The sequence below is a fragment of the Cebus imitator genome, unplaced genomic scaffold (assembly GCF_001604975.1).
Source record: "Cebus imitator isolate Cc_AM_T3 unplaced genomic scaffold, Cebus_imitator-1.0 Scaffold811, whole genome shotgun sequence".
In the NCBI taxonomy this organism is placed as follows: Eukaryota; Metazoa; Chordata; class Mammalia; order Primates; family Cebidae; genus Cebus; species Cebus imitator.
The window spans coordinates 83,731-108,038 of record NW_016108126.1 but is presented as its reverse complement, the minus strand read 5'-3'; the positions used below and the strand labels follow the sequence as shown (position 1 = coordinate 108,038).

General features: G+C 35.3%; 1 protein-coding gene across 1 annotated transcript in view; it reads left to right on the top strand.

The window, feature by feature from the left end:
- LOC108297534 (probable ubiquitin carboxyl-terminal hydrolase FAF-Y) overlaps nt 1-24,308 on the top strand; it is a 222,617-nt gene that overhangs the window by 188,103 nt on the left and 10,206 nt on the right. The window contains exons 32-38 of the mRNA XM_017520181.2: nt 204-394; nt 14,706-14,879; nt 18,756-18,897; nt 20,366-21,116; nt 21,501-21,624; nt 22,993-23,218; nt 23,781-23,910. Of these exons, the coding sequence (XP_017375670.2) occupies nt 204-394; nt 14,706-14,879; nt 18,756-18,897; nt 20,366-21,116; nt 21,501-21,624; nt 22,993-23,218; nt 23,781-23,910 (1,738 nt within the window). The remainder of the gene's footprint in view (nt 1-203; nt 395-14,705; nt 14,880-18,755; nt 18,898-20,365; nt 21,117-21,500; nt 21,625-22,992; nt 23,219-23,780; nt 23,911-24,308) is intronic.

Here is a 24,308-nt window from a genome sequence, read left to right as displayed (position 1 = left end):
ACTACTCTTTATGATAACTTCTCTGTGAAATCTTTTATCACAAACCTGTGAAATAGGCACTAATATTAAAAGTTAAGTGCTTTGGGAATAAGAAATATGAAAAAATTTATAGCATTTCATTTACTATTTGTATTTGTTTCAGCTTCTTTCATTATATTATTAAAGTTAGATTAGCTCATTAATTGATGTCTTTTGTTTTCTAGAGTAATGCTGATCCCCGAGATGATGTATTTGAATATCCTCATCAATTTGAAGACAAACCAGCATTAAGTAAGACAGAAGTTAGGAAAGAATATAATATTGGTGTCCTAAGACACCTTCAGGTTATCTTTGGTCATTTAGCTGCTTCCCGGCTACAATACTATGTACCTAGAGGATTTTGGAAACAGTTCAGGTAAATTATGGGTGGAAAATTATTTAAGTTTCATAAAAACTTCATTATGCTAACTGCACTTCTAAAATGTATCTTAGAATGCATAGTTTTATATTTAATATTTAAACTATACTAATATTGTATCCTTGGTCATGGTTTTCTTTATTATTATCCAAATAGCAAGAGGTAAAAATTTGTCACAGTGAAGAAAGACACTGTATTCTTTAATCACTAAAGATATAATTTTTTTTTTTTGGAAGACTTATAAATTATATAAAAGCAGCTGGGCATAGTGGCTTATTCCTGTAATGCCAGCAGGTGGATTCCTGAGGAGTTCAGGACCAGCCTGACCAACATGGAGAAACCCTGTCTCGACTGAAAATACACAGTTAGCTAGGCACGGTGATACTTGCCTGTAATTCCAGCTACTCGGGAGGCTGAGGCAGGAGAATTGCTTTAATCCGGGAAGCAGAGGTTGTGGTGAGCCGAGATCGCACCCTTGCACTCCTGCCCGGGCAACAAGAGAGAAACTCTGTCTCAAAAAAACAAAACAAACAAACAAAAATTATATATGTATATATATATATATGTATATATATATATATATATATATATATGCGAAATATGACAGCTTTGCGGTTCATGCTCATAATCCTAGCACTTTGGTAGGCCAAGGCAAGTGGATCATGAAGTCAGGAGATCAAGAGCATCCTGGCTAACATGGTGAAATCCTGTCTCCAGTAAAAATACAAAAATGAAGTGGGCATGGTGGCACATGGCTATAGTCCCAACCTCTTGGGAGGCTGAGCTAGGAGAATTGCTTGAACCTGGGAGGCAGAGATTGCAGTGAGTTGAGATCATGCATGCCATTGTATTCCAGCCTGGCCACAAGGTGAGATTCTGTCTCAAAAATAAAAGAAGAAGAAGAAGAAGAAGAAAAAACCAAAACACTAAAATGTTGTTATCCACTTGATTCAGCAGCTTCCTCCTGAAGCAAATGTCAAGTATATTGTTTTATCCATATAGATTTTTTATATATCTCTGTTTTACTTTTAAAAGGTGAAAACACATACTATGTTATCACATATAATAAAAATTGTTTTATAAGCTTAGAAAACATGGTAAAACTTTGTCTCTACAAAAAAATACAAAAATTAGTCAGGCATGGTGATACGAGCCTGTAGTCTCAGGTCTTTGGGAGAGTGGAATATCATTTCATTCACTAACATTTGTTACTTGTTTCACCTTCTTTCATTATAAATGAGATTAGTGCAATCATATATTTTGGTCTCTGGAGCAGTATTGATCCCTAAGATGATATATCATACTCTCCTTAAAGGCCAACATTACTCATAAACAAATGAACATTTTCACCACTGAAACAGAAATCCCCCTTCCTAGCCTGGGAACAAAAAATAGTATATATTATATATAACAGTATGTTGTGTATATTATATATAATAATTTATAACTTTATATTTTATATATACAGGTATTTTTTCTTTACAGATTTGTAAAGTAATAATTTCCTAGCATCCTCCAAAAGTGACCGATAAAATTTGGCCCTTTTTTTTAGGTTTGGAAAAGCTCAATTAGGCCAACTGCAGTAGTTCACATTGGTAGTCCCAGCACTTTAGGAGGCCAAGGTAGACAGATCACTTGAGCCTAGGGGCTCAAGACCACCCTGGGCAACATGGCAAAACCCTGTCTCTACTAAAAATGCAAAAAATTAGCTGGGCATTGTGACCTGTACTAGTAGTCCATACCACATGGGACACTTGAGGCAGGAAGATCACCTGAACCATGATTACACTACTGCACTCCAGCCTGAGCAACAGACTGAGCCTCTGTTTCTAAAAACAAATAAAGAGCTCAGTTACATCATGATCTTGTTTTGTTTGTTTTTTATTTTTTTAAGGCCTACTTTGTGTCATACATGATTACTAAAAAGCTGTAGTGCAACTTTTTACCATATACTGTAACATGTGCCCTTCCTAGTGTATAGAAAAATAGTGCTGCCCCTCATAAGAATTCAGAGTTCTTTCAACAGAGTATCTCCTAGATATCTGAGAGGTAGGAAAGGAAAGGGTTCTTTTAATTTTGGGGCTGCCTTTTCTATTTCACTTTTTGCAGCCACCCTTATATCTGTTAGCATATCACTCTGATTTATTTTGAAAATCATAAGCCTATATAGTACACTGACTACCCATTACATCTCTCAGTATAAATTCTATATTCTGTAGCTGAACTATAAGCCTAGGTTATATGGATGATATGCGTATATAATTCTTCTTTTCTTCTTTCGCTTACCTAACCTGATATGTACTTGCTCTCCGTTTTACCTGTTGGAACTATCTTTTCTCTGCCTTTTGCTTTCGTTACCTCAAGATTTTTTTCTGCAATCTGGTCAACACTTCTGTTATTGTTTTTCCAATTTACTGTAACACTTCTAAGTTTCTATCTTCAAATCTTTCACTCAATAATTTGTGTGTGTGCATATATGTGTTAATTGTATAACATTGTTACATAATTATATACATTATTACACAGTAATTCTATACACATGTATGTACATATATATAGTTTTGCTTCTTTATAATTTGTGTTTAAATGCATTAAGTTATAATGTATTTACACTTAAATATGTGTGTTTTTGTCCTGCCATGATTCTCTCCAAATAAGTGTGGAGCTCACAATTTGTCCTAATACATTTGAAACTCTAGACACATGTTCTTAACACATTTTTTTTTTGTGTAGTGAAGTTCATATAAAATTAACCATTTTATCCACTTAATAGTGTACAATTCAGTGGGTTTGGTACATTCAAAATTTTTGTGAAAGTATATTTGGTTCCAGAACATTTTTATCACCAAAAAAAGAGGTCCCCTGATCATTGTAGAGTCATTGAGCCCAGTTTTCTCTTCTTCCTAGCCTGGCAACAAAAGGTACCTTTCTTTGTATATAGATAAGTTTGCCAATTTTGGATATTTCATTTAATTTAATCACAGAATAAATGGCCTTTCTCTCTAGCTTCTTGTGTTAAATATGGTATATTAAATTATCTCTGTTTTGTAGCACGAATCAGCACTTCGTTCATTTTATGGCTGAATGATATTTCATTATATGACTAGACCACATTTTGTTTAATTATTCGTTGATAAACTTTGGATTGTTTCTGTCTTTGGGCTCTTGTGAATAGTGCCTCTTTGAAAATTGATGAACAAGTTTATGTGTAGATAATATGTTTTCATTTCTTTTTGGAGTATACCTAAGAGTGCAATTACTGGATCATGTGGTAATTCTTTGTCTAACTTTTTGAGGAACCATCAAATTTATTTCCAAAGCCCCTGTAGAATTTTCCATTTTCTTTTTCTTTTCTTTTTTTTTTTCTCTTGAGACTGAGTCTCGCTCTGTTAGACAGACTGGAGAGTGGTGGCGCAATCTCAGTTCATAGCAAGCTTAGTTCCCGGGCTCAAGCAACTCTCCTGCCTTAGCCTTCCTGCCTCAGCCTCCTGAGTAGCTGGGACTACAGATGCACTCCACCACAGCTAATTTTTGTATTTTTAGTAGAGACAGGGTTTTTAGTAGACAAAAGATTTGGTCATATTGACTAGGCTGGTCTCAAACTTCAGATGATCTGCCCACCTTGGCCTCCCAAAGTGCTGCTATTATGTGAGCCACTGTGCCTGGCCCAGAATTTTACATTTTTTATCAGCAAATTACGAAGGCTACAGTTTCTCTACATCTGTCAACACTTACTATTTCCTTCCTTTTTAGTATATCCATCTTGAAGTATGTGAAGTATATCGTCTTTTGGATTTGATTTGTATTTCCCTAATGACTGTTAGTACTGTTGAACATTTTTTGATGTACTTATTAGCAATTTCTGTACTTTTTTGGGGAACTGTCTATTCAAATACTTTTCTCATTTTTTGATTGCCTTTTGTTGTTGCATTGTAAGACGTTTTGGTATCTTTTTTGTGTATTTATGATAGAAGGCCCTTAAAGATAAATTATTTAGAAATATTTTCTCCCATCAGTATCTTTGTAGTGTGCTTTATGCCTAAGAGGTTTTATCTTTTTTTTTTTTTTTAGAGTCTTACTGCCACCTAGGCTGTAAGTGCAGTGGTTCTGCCCCTGTTCACTGCAACCTCCATCTCTCAGATTCGAGTATTTTCTTGCCTCAGCCTCCTGAGTTGCTGGAACTATAGGCCGGTGCTGCCATGCCCACCTAATTTTTGTATTTTTATTACAGACAGGGTTTTATCACATTGGCCAGGTTGATTTTGAGCTCCTGACTTCAGGTCATCTGCCCTGAAGTGCTGAGGTGACAGATGTAAGCTATTGGACTGGCCAGTAGTTTTAAATTTTGATTAAATCATATTTATCTTATTTTTCTTTTCATTTGCAGGCTCTACCTGTGATTTACTATTTTTATTGTGACAGAGTGTACAGAACATAAAATTCACCCATTTAATAGATTTTAGTTGTCCAGGTCACTAGTATTATATACCTTTACAGTTTGTGCACCACTATATCCAAAGGTCTTTTTTATAAATTTTTTTTCCCTGAAACAGAGCCTCACTCTGTCACTCATGCTGGAGTGGAGTGGTGTGATTTCTCCTCACTACAATCTCCACCTCCTGGGTTAAACAGTTCTGCTTCAGCCTCTTGAATAGCTGGGATTATAGGTGCCTGCCACCACGCCTAGCTAATTTTGTATTTTTAGTAGAAACGAGGTTTCACTATGTTGGCCAGGGTGGAATTGAATTTCTGACCTCAGGTGATCCACCTGGCTTGGCCCCTCAAACAGCTGGGATTACAGCCATGAGCCACTACACCTGCTAGTTTTTCCTCTTTTAAATTAAAACTTTATATTCATTAATAACTCCCAAATATGCTGACATTGATTTTGGGTGCTGTTTTTTTTTTTTATTATAGTGATGTAGACTATTGTGCAATCTTTAGAATTTCAATTTAGATGCTTTTTATATCTTACTTTTTCCTGATTATACCTAAATCTTCCCCTGATTATTGAAGGAGAATCATTATGTCAAATACAAGTGGCAAAAGTGGGTATCTTTGAGTTGGTCCTGATCTTAGAGGAAAAGCTTTTAGTCTTTCATCATTAGAACCTTACCTTAGACAAGCTAGTCCAAGCCACCTTATTTTTTGTTCCTGTTCTGTTTTGTTTTAAGCTAAAAGCAGCCTGAAGCCATGGTTTTTAGTTTCTGTGCCTAGTGATAAGGGAAAAGAGGGTGAAAGAGGAGCTTTACTGGCCCATCAAGAAACAGAAACTCAGAACCAATGAGTGTATTGTCTCCCTTGGACAATCCTGCCTGAAACCACATTTAAATATTGACTCAATATGAATCAAAGCTAGACAAAAGAAATAAAATTTTAAAAGTTTAAGGGGGCCAGGCACAGTGGCTCACACCTGTCATCTCAGCACTTTGGGAGACTGAGGCAGGCAGATCACATGGTCAGGAGTATGAGACCAGCCTGGCCAACATGGATGAAACCCTATCTCTACTAAAAATGCCAAAAAAAAAATTGCCGGGCATTGTGGCAGGCACCTGTAAATTCAGCTACCTGGGAGGCTAAGGTAAGAGAATTGTTTGAACCCAGGAGTGGGAGGTTGCAGCGAGCTAGTTTACAGTTTGTGCACCACTATATCCAAAGGTCTCCAGCCTGGGCAAGAGAGTAAGATTCCGACTCCAAAAAAAAAAAAAGGTTAAGGGGAAAATTTATGAGACATTGGATTTGGCAGTTATTTCTTCGGTTACATCAAAGGTATAGGCAACAGAAGAAAAAGTAGATAAAGAACAAAAGTAGTATTCTTATGGTCCAGTGAAGATATCTCTTAGTAGTTACTGGGATATAAATTTATTCTCACAAGAAAGGAAACTTGTGAAGAAATTCCTAAGTTCTGTTGAAAGTTTTGGTAGAAAAGTGGTTATAACAGGGAAAGACAATGGGAAATGATATAAACAGTTTTCGTTTTCTTTCCTAGTTTCCCTTAAATTCTGTGGGTATAGAAAGTAAAAATAACATTAAAGGGGTAATATGCATAGTTTTAGTATGTGACAATTACATATGGAGATAAGTAAATGCTTTTTATCTGGCTGTGAAGCTTCTGTATCTCAATGAAAATGGTAAAATATTAACACTATAATAATACATTAATAATCATAAAGCAACTTTTTAAAAATAACCCGTAGAGATGCAGAGATGGAAAACCACTGGACAAGTAATACCAAAATGTGTTTAATTAATTTAGAAGAAGACGGAAAAGTCCACCTTCCCAGATACAAACAGTAAAATGACAAAACATTGTATCTTAAATTCCGTTATATTGGTAGTAATACAAAATGTAAATTGTTCTTGTTAAAAAAAGACAGATTGTCAGATGAGATTAGACAAACCAATACTTATGTGCAATCTTTATATGCACGACTTATATGCAGTCTTTAAAACACCTAGTTTATATTTAATGTTACACATTAAAAGTACAAGAATTAAATGACGCAGTGAGGGATTAAAGCAGCCAGTAGACAGATGTGATTGTAAGAGGATAACCAGAAAGTTTCTTTGATGTTGAGGCTGTTTTGTATGTTAATTACACACAGACCTGTGTGATGTGTGTGCATATATGTGCATGTAAATACATATGTGTGTATATATGTAGAATTACAGAGACACAGACAGCTAAACATATATACAGAAATAAGTACAGGTAAAATCTGGGGAAACCTCAATTAAGATTTTGACTGGTGGTAGTAGTAGTATTCCAGTTGTGATGCTGTGTTACATAGTTTTGCAAGATGCTATTGCAAAGGAACTTGGGTAAAATATATCTTTATTATTTCTTAAAATAGAGAAAACAGTATCTCTATTATTTTTTTTTCTTTTTTTGAGATGGAGTCTCACGCTGTCACCCAGGCTGGAGGGCAGTGGCTCAGTCTTGGCTACTGCATCTCCACCTCCTGCATTCAAGCGACTCTTCTGCCTCAGCCTCCCAAATAGCTGGAATTACAGGCACAGGCCACCACACCCGGTTGATTTTTATTTTTAGTAGCGACCTGGGTTTCACTATGTTAGCCAGGCTGGTCTCAAACTCTTGATCTCAGGTGATTCACCTACCTCGACCACCCAAAGTGCTGGGATTAGAGGCGTGAGCCCCGTGTGGGCCATGTCTCTGTTATATTTTAAAACTCCATGTGATTCTATTATCTTTTTAAAAAAATAATTTCAAGATTGGAAAAAAGAACATAGGAAATTACTAATCAAGAAAAGTTGAAGGAACCAATCCAGGTAACTGGAAAACAGTGTATTAAGTACGTACTGTAAAAAGAAATAAAAAGGATTGTATAGAAATGCTAATCTCTGCAATTTTAGTTCCACGTGTTACCAATTTTGGAACTACTTTTGATGTTTATTAGGGGTGAACAAATCTAGTATAGGTAATAAAAGCCGAGATTATAATTTTTGTAAAGATAAGTTATAAGTAAGGGAAAGTAGATGGCTTGAGTGCACACTGGTATTCCGCTGTAATCATGTTTATTTTAAACTACATACATGGTGTGATATGTATGTATGCTGCTTCAGGGTTTTTTGGTGATGGTTGTAGTGTTTTGTTTTTTGTGTTTTTTGTCTTTGACAGAGTCTTGCTCTGAAGCTCAGGCTGGAGTGCAGTCCCACAGTCCTAGCTCACTGCAGCCTCTGCCTTAGAGGTTCAGGAGATTATTTTGCCTCAATCTTCCAGGTAGCTGGGATCACAGGCACCCAGCACCATGCCCAGCTAATTTTATTTGTTATTCTTAGTAGAGATATGGTTTCACCATGTTGGCCAGTTGGTCTCAAACATCTGACATGAAGTGATCTGCCACCCTTGGCCCCACAAAGTTCTGTGATTACAGTTGTGAGCCACTGTGCCAGCCTGTATTTATGTTTCTTTTTTTTTTGAGACAGAGTCTTGCTCTTTCACCAGACTGAAGTGGGATAGCACAGTCTTGGCTCACTGCTACATCCATCTCCTGGATTCAAGCAGTTCCCCTGCCTCAGCCTCCTGAGTAGCTGGAACTACAGTGTATGCCACCACACCTGACTAATTTTGTTGGTATTTTGGTAGAGACGGGGCTTCACCATGGCCATCTCCTGACCTCATGATCCACCGTCTAAGCCTTCTAAAGTGCTGAGATTATAGGCATGAGTCACTGTGCCCAGGCCTGTATATATGTTTTTAAGTTTAGACATATACGTACAGATAGGTGTAGCAATAGAGATATGTGTGTGAAAGCATTGATATATTACATACACATATATTTTCAAATTCTGTTCACTGAGAATATCTGAAAATAATGAACCCAATAACATAGGTGTCTAGCAGTTGGTATCTAAAGTTTTGTTTGTAAATACCATTTTCTGATTAAAGGAATCAAGACCTGCTTGGAAAGGTTCATTCCCATGCTTGGGCAGAGATGACTCTGGGCATATTGGCCTAGATGCAAGACAGTAAGGGCAGAAAAAAAAAGGAAATAATGTCAAGTAGGTGAAGTAGTCAACTGAAAAGCTTGCACATCTAATATTGAAACAATTTTAGGAAGAATATAATAATAGTATTATGTTATAACACTTGAAATATTTATACTGATACAAATAAATAACTGGATAAGTAAATAAATGAAAGAAATAGCGTTAACACCATTAAAGCATCACAGTAATAACTGATACAAGAAAAATTCACTGCTGATTACCAAAATCAATGGGGAATCATTGAATGGTAAATAGTGTATTTTCATGTGGGAATTATTAATTTATTTTCTATCTTAAAACTAGGGGAGCAACTGGGTATGGTGACTTAATGCCTGTAATCCCAGCACTTTGGGAGACTGAGGTGAGTGGATCACTTGAGCTCAGGAGTTTGACATCAGACTGGCCAACATGGTGAAACTTCCTTCTCTGCTAAAAATATAAAAATGAGCTGGGCGTGGTGGTGCACACCTGTAGTCCCAGATAGGAGGCTGAGGCAGGAGAATCACTTAAGCCCAGTAGGTTGAGGCTGCAGTGAGATGTGATCACATTGCTGCACTCCATCTGGGAAAATAGAGCAAGATCCTATCTCAAAAAGAAAAGTAAAGATGAGAAAGAAAAAAAAACCAGGGAAGAAAATAGTAAATTACCCTCAAAACTAAGAGAGTTTTTAGAAGTACTAGAAACCAATGAAACTGAAAATAAAAGAATAACAGGGAAAGAAACTTGAGTAGTGCCAAAAAGGAAAACCAAATAATTTTACTTATTGTCGACATGAAGTAATTTGAACAAAATTAGGCTCTTCGTTGCTGAAACAATTTTTTAAAAATATGCTGTAAAATACATTAAACTATAGCTTGAACATGTTAGACATCAGACGAAAAAGTAATATTATTGAGATAGAAAACAAATGACAGCCCTGCAGTAACCTTAGTTATTGCCTTCTAAAGTTTTTAGACTACAGTGTAGAGTGGGACATTGAGTCAGACCAGTGGAATTCCTGAGTTGGGGAAACATTGTGGTGAATCGAAGGATACTAAAACATCTAAGGTTTATAATAATGCATTGGAGAGCTCCATTAATTCTGGAAATCTTTATTTCTTCTTGAATATTCAAGAGAGAACAAAGCACTGCATGTATGTCAGGAAACACTTTGGGGTAAGGAAAGAAACACATGAAAGAATTGGAGGGAACAGTCTATTTTTCTTATAGAAAGATGCTAAATGGCCGTTCCTCCCAGCCACACTAGAAAAACTTATTTCATAGGGCATACTGTGTCTAGAAAAGCCTCGTTTAGTACCAGGGAATATTCCTAAACTAAGCATTGTTTCTGACTTTCTTAACTGTGAACAGGAAAATCAAACTATATCTCAAACCAAGCTAGAGAAAGTTTAAAAGGCTATAGAATGTCAAGTATTGAATAAGGGAAAGTCCAGAATATCTAGGCAAAGATGATCAAGTATGCAAAGAAGTAGGAACGTATGACCTACAATAAGCAGAATCAACAAATGGGTGGACCTGACCTAGAACTGACTCAGATGTTAGATGATTAAAAACTTTGAAATCAGTTTTTGTAATGTATATTCATAGTTTAAAAAGAGGTAAGCAAGATTAAAATGAAGATCTAGAGATGAAGACTTAAATGAGATGGAAAATATGCTAAGGCTGGTTGCAGTGGCTCATGCCTGTAATCGCAGCACTTGGGAGGCTAAGGCTGCTGGGCCACCTGGGACCAGGAGTTTGAGACCAGGCTGGCCAACATGGTGAAACCCTGTATCTACTAAAAATAGAGAAACTAGCCAAGTGTGGTGGTACATGCCTGTAATCTCAGCTACTGGGGAGGCTGAGGCAGGAGAATCACTTGAACCTGGAAGGTAGAGGTTACAGTGAGCAAAAAGCACTCCATTGTACTCTAGCTTAGACAACAAGAGCAAAACTCTGTCACAAAAAGAACAGAAAACTATGCTAAATTGAGACTAATAGCTGATAACACACTGCAGAAGAAAAGATTTATTAAATATATTCATTATAAAACACAGGGATGAAGTGATTTTTTAAAAAAAAAAAAAAAAAAGATTATTACTGAGCTGGGGGACAACTTTAGATGGTCTGATTAGTTTCCCCAAAATGGGAGAGGGACATAAAGAAAAAAAGGTATAAGAAGATCTAAAATGAAATTATAAAGGTTTTACTAAGATTCATCAAGAAACTTCTTTGCTTGATACCAAATTATGACAAACATTTTAAAATACTAAAACTACAAATTACATTTCTGGTGTTAGATGCACAGTTTCTAAGAAGAATTTTACAAGTTGAAGTCAATAATATTTCTAAAGATGACACTTTGATGCCTAAGTGGAATGTATTTCATGAAAGCTTAGTTGGTTTCAATCAATTAATATGCATTAAACAAACTAAAAAGGAAACTTACATTATCACTTCAGTAGATTTAAGACAAAACATTTGCCAAAATAGGTAATGCTGATAAACATCAGCAAAACTGACAATGAAAGAAAATCTAATAAGAGGCATCTGCAAGCAGCCTACAGCTAACATGTTGAATGCAGATTCATTATGGTGAGTGAAAAAAAAATAGACACAGAAATGATGGATATTGGCCAGGTGCAGTTGGCTCATGCCTATAATCCCAGCACTTTGGGAGGCAGAGGCAGGGGCAGGCAGATCAGGAGATCAAGACTATCCTGGCCAACATAGTGAAATCCCATCTCTACGAAAATACAAAAACTTAGCTGGTGCGTTGGTGCGTGCCTGTAGTCCTAGCTACTCAGGAGGCTGAGGCAGGAAAACTCAGAAGGCAGAGATTTCAGTGAACTGAGATAGCACCAGAGCGAGACACAATCTCAAAAAAATAAAAAGTCGATATTGTATGACTGTATTTGTATTAAGATTATAGAAAATGCAAATATCCTGACAGAGGCACAAAGTGGTTGCTAGAGATGGGCAGAATAGGAAGAGAAATTAAATGGAGAAATTTAAAAAGGGGAAAATATTTTGAGAGTGTTGGATATATTCATCATCTTGATTGAGGTAATGGTTTTACAAGGCTGTGTGTTTGTGTGTATTATTCTTTTCTTTTTATTGTATATGAACACAGTTACCAAAACAAACAAAAAAGAAACCCAACGTCATCTAAAACTATTTGCAGCTTCTGAATGCTGAACACAACTATTTTTTTTCCATAAGAAAATGCAGGTATCATACTATCTAATCTTGCTTCCTTATAGCTGTGTATAACTGAGACAAACTTACTTGCTTTATAAATTATTTAGTTTAAGTACTTTATAGCAGTATGAAAACAGACTAATATGAGCAAAGGATTTGAATAAGCCTTTTTTCAAGAAACATACAAATGACTTAAGAGGTACATATAAAGATGTTCAGTGTTACTAATCATAAAGTCAGTGCACAACAATTGCATTGAAATACCATTTTAGATGTGTTAGAATGACCACTATAATAATAATTACTGGTGAGCATGCAAAAGAATTGAAACCCTGTGTACTATTGGTGGGATTGTAAAATGGCACAGCCACTGTGGAAAACAATATGGTGGTTCCTCAAAAAGTTAAAAGTAGAAGTACAGCCAGATCCAGTGGCTGACACCTGTAATCCCAGCACTCTAAGAGGTGGAGGCAGGCAGATCACCTGAGGTCAAGAGTTTGAGACCAGCCTAGTCCACATGGTGAGATCCCATTTCTATTAAAATTACAAAAATTAGCTGGATGTGGTGGCATGCACCTGTAATCCCAGGTCTTCAGGAGGCCGAGGCTGGAGAATAGCTTGAACTTGGTAGGTGGAGGTTGCAGTGAGCCAAGATTGCGCTACTGCACTCCTACCTGGGCATCAGAGCAACACTGTGTGTCAAGAAAATAAAAGAATTACCATGCCCTCCAGCAAATTCTCTTGTGGGTATAAACCCAATGGAATTGAAAGCAGTGTCTTGAAGAGATAGTATACACTCAGTAGTCATAGTGACATTCACAGTAGATAAATATAAAAGTATCTGTGGTGTGCATCATCTGATAAATTGATAAACAAATGTAGTGTATCTGTGTTGTGAAATACTATTCACCGTTAAAGGAAATTATGTAGTATGCTACAAAACATAAATGAACCTTGAGGACATTATACTAAGTGAAGTAAGCCAGTTGTAAAAACCAATTATTTATGATTTCACGTACCTGAGATTGTATTTATCGATATCAAATGTAGAATGCTGATTTTCAGAGGTTGTCAGTAGCATGTTTTCAGGAGTTAATAGGTGTAATTTCAGTTTTGTGAGATGAAGAGAGGTCTGAGATGGATGGTGGTGATGGTTGTACAACAGACATCATGAATGTATATAATGCCACTGAACTGTACACTTAAATAATTAAAAACTAAATGTTATGTTGTATTTCTTTTACCACAGTAATATTAATTAAAAACAAAAGAACAAAGGGACATTCCAGTTCATCAGTATTCTGAAAGAGTGCCTTAAAGTTGAATGAATACTCCAGATGTGGCACTACAGATTTCCCTTTATGGATTAATGAAGATTAATACATTAACACCTTCCCCCTTCATTGGTTACATTGTCTTGTTGATTTGTACTGACTTAAATGAAAATTTCCTGGTTTTATAAAACATCTTATTTGTTCTGTGCTCATCTGTTTTTCATTTGCAGTCATATTTTTGAATTACCAGATTTTACGTTTTTCCTAATTAAATTTAATGTCTTTTTAAAAAATGATAAATAGTAAATTATGTATACTTTTCTGCAATAATGAAAAGGTGGGAAATACTATATGTGTTTTCCTGTATATAGTATTCTAGAAAAGGCTACTCTAGATTTATGAAGAACAAATCAGCAGTTTCCAGGAATTAATAGTAGGAGAGTCATTTGGCTTACAAAATGCTACTCTTAGGAAATTTTAGAAGGTACTTAAGATATTGTTTGATATATCAATTGTGGTGGCAGTTATACCACTGCCTGCTTTTTGTAAAGCTCACATCCTATGGCTCCAAAAGAATACTTTTTATTGTATGTATTAGTATTTAAAATTTATTTTAAAATTTATAACATTTAAATTGTGAAAGTTTACCGCCAAAAAACAGTTTACCACCTTAGCAAGTTCAACATATTGCCATCTCTTTTGCTGAAGTAGTATTTCTGATGGTTATTGTGAAAATACTGTTAAATGTTCTTGGTAGTTTCTAACATACCCTGTTTCAGCAGCATTACTTATCATTTTGTATACTCACAATTGATATTTTCTTAGAATTGGTTGATCTTATTTTCATGCCTGTTTTTTTACTGAAAATATGTTTACTGTAGAACAGGGCAAACTTTTCTCTTTTCACTTGGAAAATTCACTTTGATAAGCAGTGGTATCTAAGTGGTAGAATCTTTTCAATATATCACCAAAAATAAACAGAATAAAGTTTTAAGGTAGCATTTATAGCATCCACATAAGCATTAGATTCTCTGTCATGTAAATGTGATTTTTATTTGAATTGAAAGTGCTTGAATATACTATGTTTTATAAAGCCAACGTTATTCTAAAGCCTGCTATCCAGCTTAGTCACACCAGTTATTTGTAACTTTTTGACACTGTAGTATCATTTTTACTGTAAGCACTTCCATTACCATTGCCTCTGCAGACATAATGTACATTTCTTCTTTCTATGTGGCATAAAATCTCAGTTTATATTTCTGTCATTGTTATTTTTGTTGTTATAAAATAGGGATATTCTAGATATGTATTATGTTACTTATTTTATATCATTTTTTTCTTAGGCTTTGGGGTGAGCCTGTTAATCTCCGTGAACAACATGATGCCTTAGAGTTTTTTAATTCTTTGGTGGATAGTCTAGATGAAGCTTTAAAAGCTTTAGGACATCCAGCTATGCTAAGTAAAGTCCTAGGGGGTTCCTTTGCTGATCAGAAGATCTGCCAAGGCTGCCCACATAGGTAAGTATTATGTTTTTAATGTGTCCTTCATGTTAGTTTTTTTCTAATAATGTAAATAAAACTTTCATTAGTACTTACATAAAAGCAGAGTGTACCAAATGAATTACATTTATATGCATTTTACACTATTCTGATTTTTTTCTTCCCAATAGCATTTGGTTAGTACTTTATTACTTCCTCATTCATTCATGTTTGCTTTATCTTACCCTGTGACTTAAAATGGCATTTTCCATAAATCTGCAGTTAATTGCTTAAATAGACATTTTCTATTTCTATTGCTTAAACAGACATTTTCTATTGATTGCTAGCAATCAATATTTAAATGTAACTTCCAAAGGTAATTGGCAAGACAAGTTGTTTTCACTTTCCACATCATGGTTCAAAAATATTAAGTGGAAGATTGCAGAAATAAACTATTTGGAAGTTTTAAATTGTGCCCCATTTAAAATTTTGGGCTGTTCTGCTTTGTCCTCAGGATGTGATTGACTGTCAAAGATCACACTAGTTATGTTCAAATACCTCTTATCTTACCTAGTAATATTCTAGTAATTCAGATATGCCAGAGAAAAGGTAAAGAGCAGCTGCTATTCTATTCTTGTGCTTCATTTATAAGTTAAACCTAATTAAATTTAAGTATGTATGTACAAGAGAAAACATAATATATATGCAGTATAGAGTTCAATGTTATCTAAGTTTTTAGCTATCTCCTGGGGGTTTTGAACATATCTTCCCAAGGAAATAACATTTAAATGCCTTTTAAAGTACTATCAATTCTTACTATTTTTGAGAAGTATTACATGATGCTTGCACATCAAACCACTTAGCAGATTTGACAAGATAGGCAACAGTAAAAATATCTATAGCATAAAATATATATTCCAACTAAACTTGTTATTAGCATCCCAAGACTTTTATATCATAAGGCATTGAGGGTATTTTGTTTTGTTTTGTTTAAGATAGAGTCTCATTCTGTTACCTAGGTTGGAGTTGCAGTGGCACAATCATAGCTCACTGCAGCTTCAACCTGGTTAGCTCAAGCAGTCCTCTCACCTCAGCCTCCCAAGTAGCTACAACTATAGTCACATGCCATAATACCCAGCTAAACTTTGTATTTCTTGTAGAGATGGGGTTTCATCATATTTCCCAGGCTGGTCTCAAACTCCAGGCTCAAGCTTTTCGTATCTGTTAATTATATTATAATTAAATATAAATTTAAATTATAGTAGCTGGCACTACAGGGAAATTTAAATTTATATTTAAATTGTATCTTATAATTTAAATATCTTATAATTAAAAGATACTGCTCACAACTGTAATCTCTTTTAATTATTTTATTCTCTAAAATAGCCATTTTCTCTTCTATAGGGTGATTGCTGATCACAAAGCAACTTGCATAAGTCATTTATAAATATAATTTTGTTTTTGTGACCATCGTGTTTTTCCTGACTAAATCAAAAGTTTTCGTCTGTGAAAAACTTGTCAGGGGTGGTGGCTCACACCTATAATCCCACCACTTTCGGATGCCAACAGTGGCTGAACACTTGATGTCAGGAGCTTGAGACCATGGTAAAACCACATCTCTACTAAAAATACAAAATAATTAGCTGGGCCTGGTGGCAGGTTCCTGTAATCCAAGCTACTCTGGAGAATCACTTGAACCTGGGGGGCAGAGGTTGCAGTGAACTGACATCGTACTACTGTGCTCTAGACGAGGCAACAGAGTGAGATACTATTTAGACGTTTTCAGACTATTGGTTAGGTGAATGGATTTGATGGTTGATATGTCTGATCCAATTCATTTTCTGAGTTTGTCATCAGAAACTGAAAGTTCCTTTTGCAGAAAATTCCATAATCCGTGATGCTGACTCAATCTTGCATTATTTACCCCTTCTCCATGTATTTATTTATTTGAGACAGGATCTCACTACCCCTGACTGAAATATAGTGATTATTCAAAAGTGTGATCATAGCACATGACAGCTTCAAAATCCTGGCCTCAAGTGACTCTCCTACCTCAGCCTTTTGAGTAGGTGGCACTACAAGGAAATGCCACACCACACCTGACTACTTATTTTTATGGCTTTGTAGACATCCGAGGCATTTTTAGCATGATGAGTTTTGAACTTAATGCAATTAGGAAAGCATCTATGATAGAAATTTAGGGGCACTTAAAAATTAAGTTCATTAATAGTTTAGAATAGCTTTTTTAGAACTTGATTAATTCTTATTTTTACCTTGGCGTGAATTACTGTTTAAATAGATAGTATGTGTCATAGTGTAACTGAGCATAAGAACTTAAGAAGTACTGTAAAGCCAAACAAGCTGATTTTCAAAGCATCATTCCACCTAATAAACTGTATCAAATTAGTTTTTTTGACTTCCCTACACAATCCTATCATCTTAAGCTTTAAAGTAGGGGTGGGTGGGTATCTCTTAACAGTTTTTATGAAGGTAAAGATGGCTATAATCTGGTGTAAGGTATCTAATACAGTGCTCAGTACAAAGTAAGTGACTGATAAAATATTAATAACTTTGTATGATTAATATACTTGACATGTGTTCAATAATGCATATGTATTTTTTATCAAGTTCACAACTAAGGAAAAGGTTTACTTATTTATTATTATTATGCTTTTGAAATGAAGTCTTGCGCTGTCTCCCAGGCACTGGAGTGCAGTGGTGCAGTCTTGTCTCACTGCAGCCTCTGCCTCTTGGGTTCAAGTGACTATCCTGCCTCAGCAATTTGTGGCAGGATATATTATATATAATTTATATGTGTGTGTGTGTGTGTGCATGCGTGTGTGTGTATAATTTATATATATATATAATTTATATGTAATTTTGTGTGTGTGTGTGTGTGTGTGTATGTATGTGTATGTATGTATGTTCTGTTTTCTTTTGTTTTAGCAGAGATGGGGTGGCCAGGCTGGTCATGAACTCTTGACTTCTGGTGATCCGCCTGCCTCCACCTGCCAAAGTGCTGAGATTATAGGAGTGGGCCACAGCACTCTGAAGGATAAGATTTAGAAACCAGGCTGGGCACAATGACTCATGCATGTAATCCTAGCACTTGTGGAGGAAGAGGCAGAAGGAGCTCAAGAGTTGACTCCAGGAGTTAAAAACCAGCATAGGCAACATAGCAAGAACCCATCTCTAAAACAAGAAAGAATTACCTGGGTGTGGTGGCACCCACTTACAGGCCTAGCTGCTAGGGAGGTTGAGGTGGGAGGATCACTTAAGTGAGCAGTCCCCAACCTTTCAGCTCCAGGGACCAGTTTTGTGGAAGATAATTTTTTTCACAGACTGGGGTTGAGGGGATAGTTTCAGGATGATTCAACTGTCTTAACATTTATTGCGCTCTTTTTTTTCTATTATTATTACATTACCATATATAATGAAATAATTGTAGAACTTACCACAATGTAAAATCAGTGGGAGCCCTGACCGTGTTTTCCTGCAGCTAGCTGGACAGATTATCCTGCTTTGGATTCCTATAAGAAGTGTGCAACCTAGATCACTAGCGTGTGCAGTTCACAGTAGGGTTCTGTCTCCTATGAGAATCGAATGCTGTCACTGATCTGACAGGATAGGGGGTTCAGGTGGTAATGCAAGCCATCGGGAGTGGTGTAAATACAGATGAACCTTTGCCAGCTTGCCCAACACTCAATGGCTGCTCTGCAGCCCAGTTTCTCACAGGACACAGACTAGCACTGGTTGGGAACCCTGGCTTAATCCTAGGAGTTCAAGGCTACAGGGAGCTATGATTGTACCACTGCACTCTAGCCTGAGCAAGAACCTGTCCCTAAAAGATTAAACTAAAGAAATTAAACGTATAGAATACATTCTTTTAATTTGTTTTATTAACAATACCTTTAGGTATGAATGTGAAGAATATTTTACAACTTTGAATGTGGACATTAGAAATCATCAAAATCTTCTTGATTCTTTGGAACAGTATATCAAAGGAGATTTATTGGAAGGTGAAAATGCATATCATTGTGAAAAATGTGATAAAAAGGTATATTTTTTTACTTTTGAAAAATAATGATTTTATTAAACAGAATAGGAAGACATTGGAGTTGTTTATCCTGATACTCAAAATTAACTTCTGCCTCATCTCTGCTGTTATAGTGGTAGTGCAGAGGTGGCCAAGATGATACTTGGTTTAAACCAAAAGCATATCGACAAAATACAGTTACAGACTAGGAAAAAAAAGTTTTTTATTGGGTGAATAATTTTGAAAGTCACAGAATCTCACAAGTTGTTTCCATCCCTGCCCTGAAATAAATCGCAACTGAATGCTTCAATCTCGAAGAGTTGATAGTAGAAAATGTTATTCTTTTCTTATTCTGGTTTTCTCTTGAAGTAAGGAATTCTGCTAATTTTATTTGGTTACATAGATTTTCACAACTACGTGTACTTTCAGAAACATCTCATTTTCTAGGCCTAGCCAGCTACTTTAACCTCTGGCACTTAGTTTGAGGGATGGAATAGTAACCTGTCGTTGAAGATACTATATGTTAACTAAGTTATATATTTTCCTTGACTTTGATAACCCCTCACCTTAAAGGTGCCTTCATTGTTTTGAACTTACACAGCATTTAAATTGTGTTTTGTTTATAAAGCCATACTGCCTGCCACCCACACTTCTGATACTGGGACAGTTTCTTCTCCCCCTTTCTGTTATTCCTAATCCACATGTTTTAAAATAATAATATATAGGTAGTAACTTTTTATAAGATAGTGAGGATTAAATTCATTAATATGTTTGTAGCGCTTTGTGTATTACCTGGTTTTTAAGTGATGTAAATATTAGCCACTATTGTAATTGCTTATCATATGTCTTCAGTTAACTCACAGGAAATTCTGTTCTTTAGCATAAAAGAAAACATCTAAGGAGTAACGCAGTGAAATAATAGTGCCCATATGGAATCACGTAGCCATTGTGTCTATATGAGTAGTGTTTTCCAGTTAGCAAGAAATTAGGGACCTTTCATATGTACAGGTTCTGCAACACAGATTCCTCTAAACATGTATTAAAAATATTTGAAAACAAAAAATAGCAATACCCAATAAAAAGTAATATAAATTCAAAAGGCATTACAGTGTAATAACCATCTACATAGCATTTACATTGTATTAAGTAGGTTATATAGAATGATAGGTCAAACTATACAGGAGGGTGTCTGTGAGTTATATGTAAATACTATTTTAAATCAGAAACTTCAGCAGACACAGATTTTGCTATTTATGGGGTTGCTGGAGCCAATGCCCTACGGATACCAAAGGATTGGTATATTTATATATTTTTCGCTTTGGTAAATAAGGATTAAGTCAGTTATGCCATAATTATCCTTTTAGAGTTTATTGTTATTTACTCATCTGTTTATGAATGAATGTAAATAGATCATAAACTTTAACATTAATTTGTTTTAATTTTTGTTCTGGCTACAAAAGAACATCTATTTATATTCTGTTTATTTTAGGTTGACACAGTAAAGCGCCTGCTAATTAAAAAATTGCCTCGAGTTCTTGCTATCCAACTCAAACGATTTGACTATGACTGGGAAAGAGAATGTGCAATTAAATTCAATGATTATTTTGAATTTCCTCGAAAGCTGGATATGGGACCTTACACAGTAGTAGGTGTTGAAAAGCTGGAGAATGATAATGTAAATTCAGAAAATCAGTTGCTTAAACAGAAAGAGCAGCCTGAAAATGAAACTACAGGAAGCACAAAGTACAGGCTTGTAGGTGTGCTTGTACACAGTGGTCAAGCAAGCGGTGGGCATTATTATTCTTACATCATTCAAAGGAATGGTAAAGATGATGAGAGAGATCACTGGTATAAATTTGATGATGGAGATGTAACAGAATGCAAAATGGATGATGATGAAGAAATGAAAAATCAGTGCTTTGGTGGAGAGTACATGGGAGAAGTATTTGATCACATGATGAAGCACATGTCTTATAGGCGGCAGAAGAGGTGGTGGAATGCTTACATACTCTTTTATGAACAAATGGATATAATAGATGAAGATGATGAGATGATAAGATGTATATCAGAACTAACTATTGCAAGACCCCATCAAATCATTATGTCACCAGCCATTGAGAGAAGTGTACGGAAACAAAATGTGCAATTTATGCATAACCAAATGCAATATAGTTTAGAGTATTTTCAGTTTGTGAAAAAACTGCTTACATGTAATGGTGTTTATTTAAACCTTGCTCCAGGTAAGCTTTGGAAGTATCTTCTTACTAATAAAGGTTCATTTTTATTTGGCTTCTAGGATTTCTTACAAGGCATCAAATATGTTTAGTCTTTTTCTTCAGTTTTATTTTTTTTCATAGAATCGTTAGTCTCATTTTACATGCTGGCCTTTTTGGTTTATTTTAAAATGAAAAATGTAGGGTATCTGTACCTTTGAATAGTGATTCTTAATATATGGAAGTATAGAAAAGCATGTATTATAGTAATTACTATTTTTTACTCAAACGTTTGAAATATGGATTATGAAGTGGTAAGATAATCACTAAGAGTTACTTCTGGCTGAGGTTTTTAAATATAGACTTTGAAGATAAAATGTTTTTAACTGTATATGTACTTTTTATTTAAAGGGCAGGATCATTTGTTGCCTGAAGCAGAAGAAATTACTATGATTAGTATTCAGCTTGCTGCTAGATTCCTCTTTACCACTGGATTTCACACGAAGAAAATAGTTCGTGGTCCTGCCAGTGACTGGTACATGGCTTTGGATTTCATTCATATAGTACTTATAGTTTGTTTGTTTTTTATTATATTGCTTTATTTTTTCTAACCGTGAAAATATAATTTCCAATACAGAATGAAAATCTTGGTAGTAATCATGAGGGAAATGTTACTAAAATTGCTTAATATAAAAGTGCCTTTAATTATTTAAATATTGGCTCCTACTCCTGTGACTTTGTATCACATCTTAGCCTATTTCATCATTAAATTATTAAGCTTTATTTTTACTAGATGAAATTGTCACTTGTAATTCAAAAGGTAGATTGGCTGGGTGCTAACTCCTATAATCCCAGCACTTTGGGAGGCCAAGGTAGGGGGACCGTGAGGTCAGGAGTTCAAGACCAGCCTGACCAACTTGTTAAAACCCCATCTCTACTAAAATAAGTAAAATAAAATAAAATAAATAATAGCTGGGCATAATGGCATCTGTGTGTAATCCCAGCTACTCAGGAGGATGAGGCAGGAGGATTGCTTGAACCTCAGAGCCAGAGGATGCAGTTAGACTCTATCTCAAAAAAAAAAAGGCTGATGATTTTTTAGGCCAGGTGTGGTGGCTCATACCTGTAATCCCAGCACTCTGGGAGGCCAGAGTGGAAGGATCACTTGAGGCCAGGAATTTGAGACCAGCTTGGGCCACATAGTGAAACCTCATCTCTACAAAAATTTAAATTAACTGGGTGTGGTGACTCACATCTGTAATCCTAGCACTTTAGGAGGCTGAGCTGGATGGACCACGTTAGATTTGGAATTTTAGGGCATCCTAGGCAACAGAGCAAGATCCTATCTCTACCAAAAATTTTGTTTAGATAATTAGCGAGGCCTATGGCCTGTTTACGTAGAACCGGCTACTTGGCATCCGGAGGCAGAAGGATCATTTGCACCCAGGAGTTTGAAGCTGCAGTTAGCTATAATTGTACCACTGCATTTATTCCAGCTTGGGCAATAGAGAGTTTTCTCTCTTTAAAAAATAAAAAAAGACAATTTTAAAATGGCTGTAGTTTTAAATTACTGTTAAGTATGAAGTACATCATAATACCTTGATTTAACAACTCAGCATGGTTCATATTGAAAGATGTTAAATAAATGTTATGGCGCTAGGGAGAGTTTGATCATGGATTTGCAGAGAGTTACACACATTTTGAATTTTATTCACTTTTTTGACTCTGTGGGACTAAAGTTACAAAACTTTATTAATCTGTTATTTCTACCAAAACCAACTGACCATTAATTGCAGAGCACATCTTTGATTATTGTTTCATTTATAAAAACCTGTTTCTTCACCATAGCAAGCAAAATAAACATATTAGTAAAATTTTACATTCATAGATGTTTCTGTTTTAGGTATGATGCGCTATGCATTCTCCTCCGTCACAGCAAGAATGTACGTTTTTGGTTTGCTCATAATGTTCTTTTCAATGTTTCAAATCGCTTCTCTGAGTATCTTCTGGAGTGCCCAAGTGCAGAAGTGAGGGGTGCGTTTGCAAAACTTATAGTGTTTATTGCACACTTTTCTTTGCAAGATGGGTCTTGTCCTTCTCCTTTTGCATCTCCAGGATCTTCTAGACAGGTAATTGCATGGCTTTTTTTTTTTTTTTTTTTTTTTTTTTGTCATTAAATACTTGGGAGTAAATTCTGTTTTTGGCAAATTCAAATCAGCAAATTTATGTGCCTCTCTTTGATGTATTTGCTGTACACAAATGCAGACATACATTATGACACTTGTAAGTTGTTTAAGTTATTTCATGGTGGTAGTGATTGCTGATTCTGAAAAAAATAGAAATTCCTTTTGTGTATTCAATTATTTAGTTATTTAGTAAATCCTTAAGTTTTTACATTTTTTAGATTTACTTTTATAATGGCTAAGTTAAAAGCTTTTTTAGTGAAACACTGTAACATGAAATTCCTGGTAATGTAAATAAATAATCCACCTAAATTCTTTTATTGAAGTTTTTGGGTTTTGGGGTTTTTTGTTTGTTTGTTTGTTTTAATTACAGCAGCATACAAGATCTACAATGAAGTACCCGAGCTCTTCATTATCTCTCTCAAAGAGCAAGTGTATTTAGTGATTTTCTTTATGAAATATTTGCTGTGTATATGATGCCGATAAAATAATATTTGATTTTTCACAGGCATGTGATAACTTGAGCTTGAGTGACCACTTACTAAGAGCCACACTAAATCTCTTGAGAAGGGAAGTTTCAGAGCATGGGCGTCATTTACAACAATATTTTAATTTGTTTGTAATGTATGCCAATTTAGGTAAGAACTTTTCATGACTATATTAATGATTGTTTCATTTTTAAATATTAAATGAGAAGCACATTTTAATCAAGTGATTATATGTAATTTCTTCCAAAGTAGAAGCAGTGTACCATATTCATAGTCTTAAAATGCATTGAAATTTTCTATGTAACTTTAATGGCATTTCTCATATTATAAGATAATTTATGCATTTGTTTTGTTTCTCTGATAATCTTTAAGATCAGATACTCTGTCTGATAGATGTTATCTCTTAATGTTACTTTTTGAAAAATACTGGCTTCGTGGTCATATCCCACACCATCTGATTAAGAATTACCAGGGCTTGCATAAGGAATCCGTGTTTCTAAAGGGATACCAAGTGGTTGTGTTGCGTGTCTGGTTTAAGAATTGTTTCT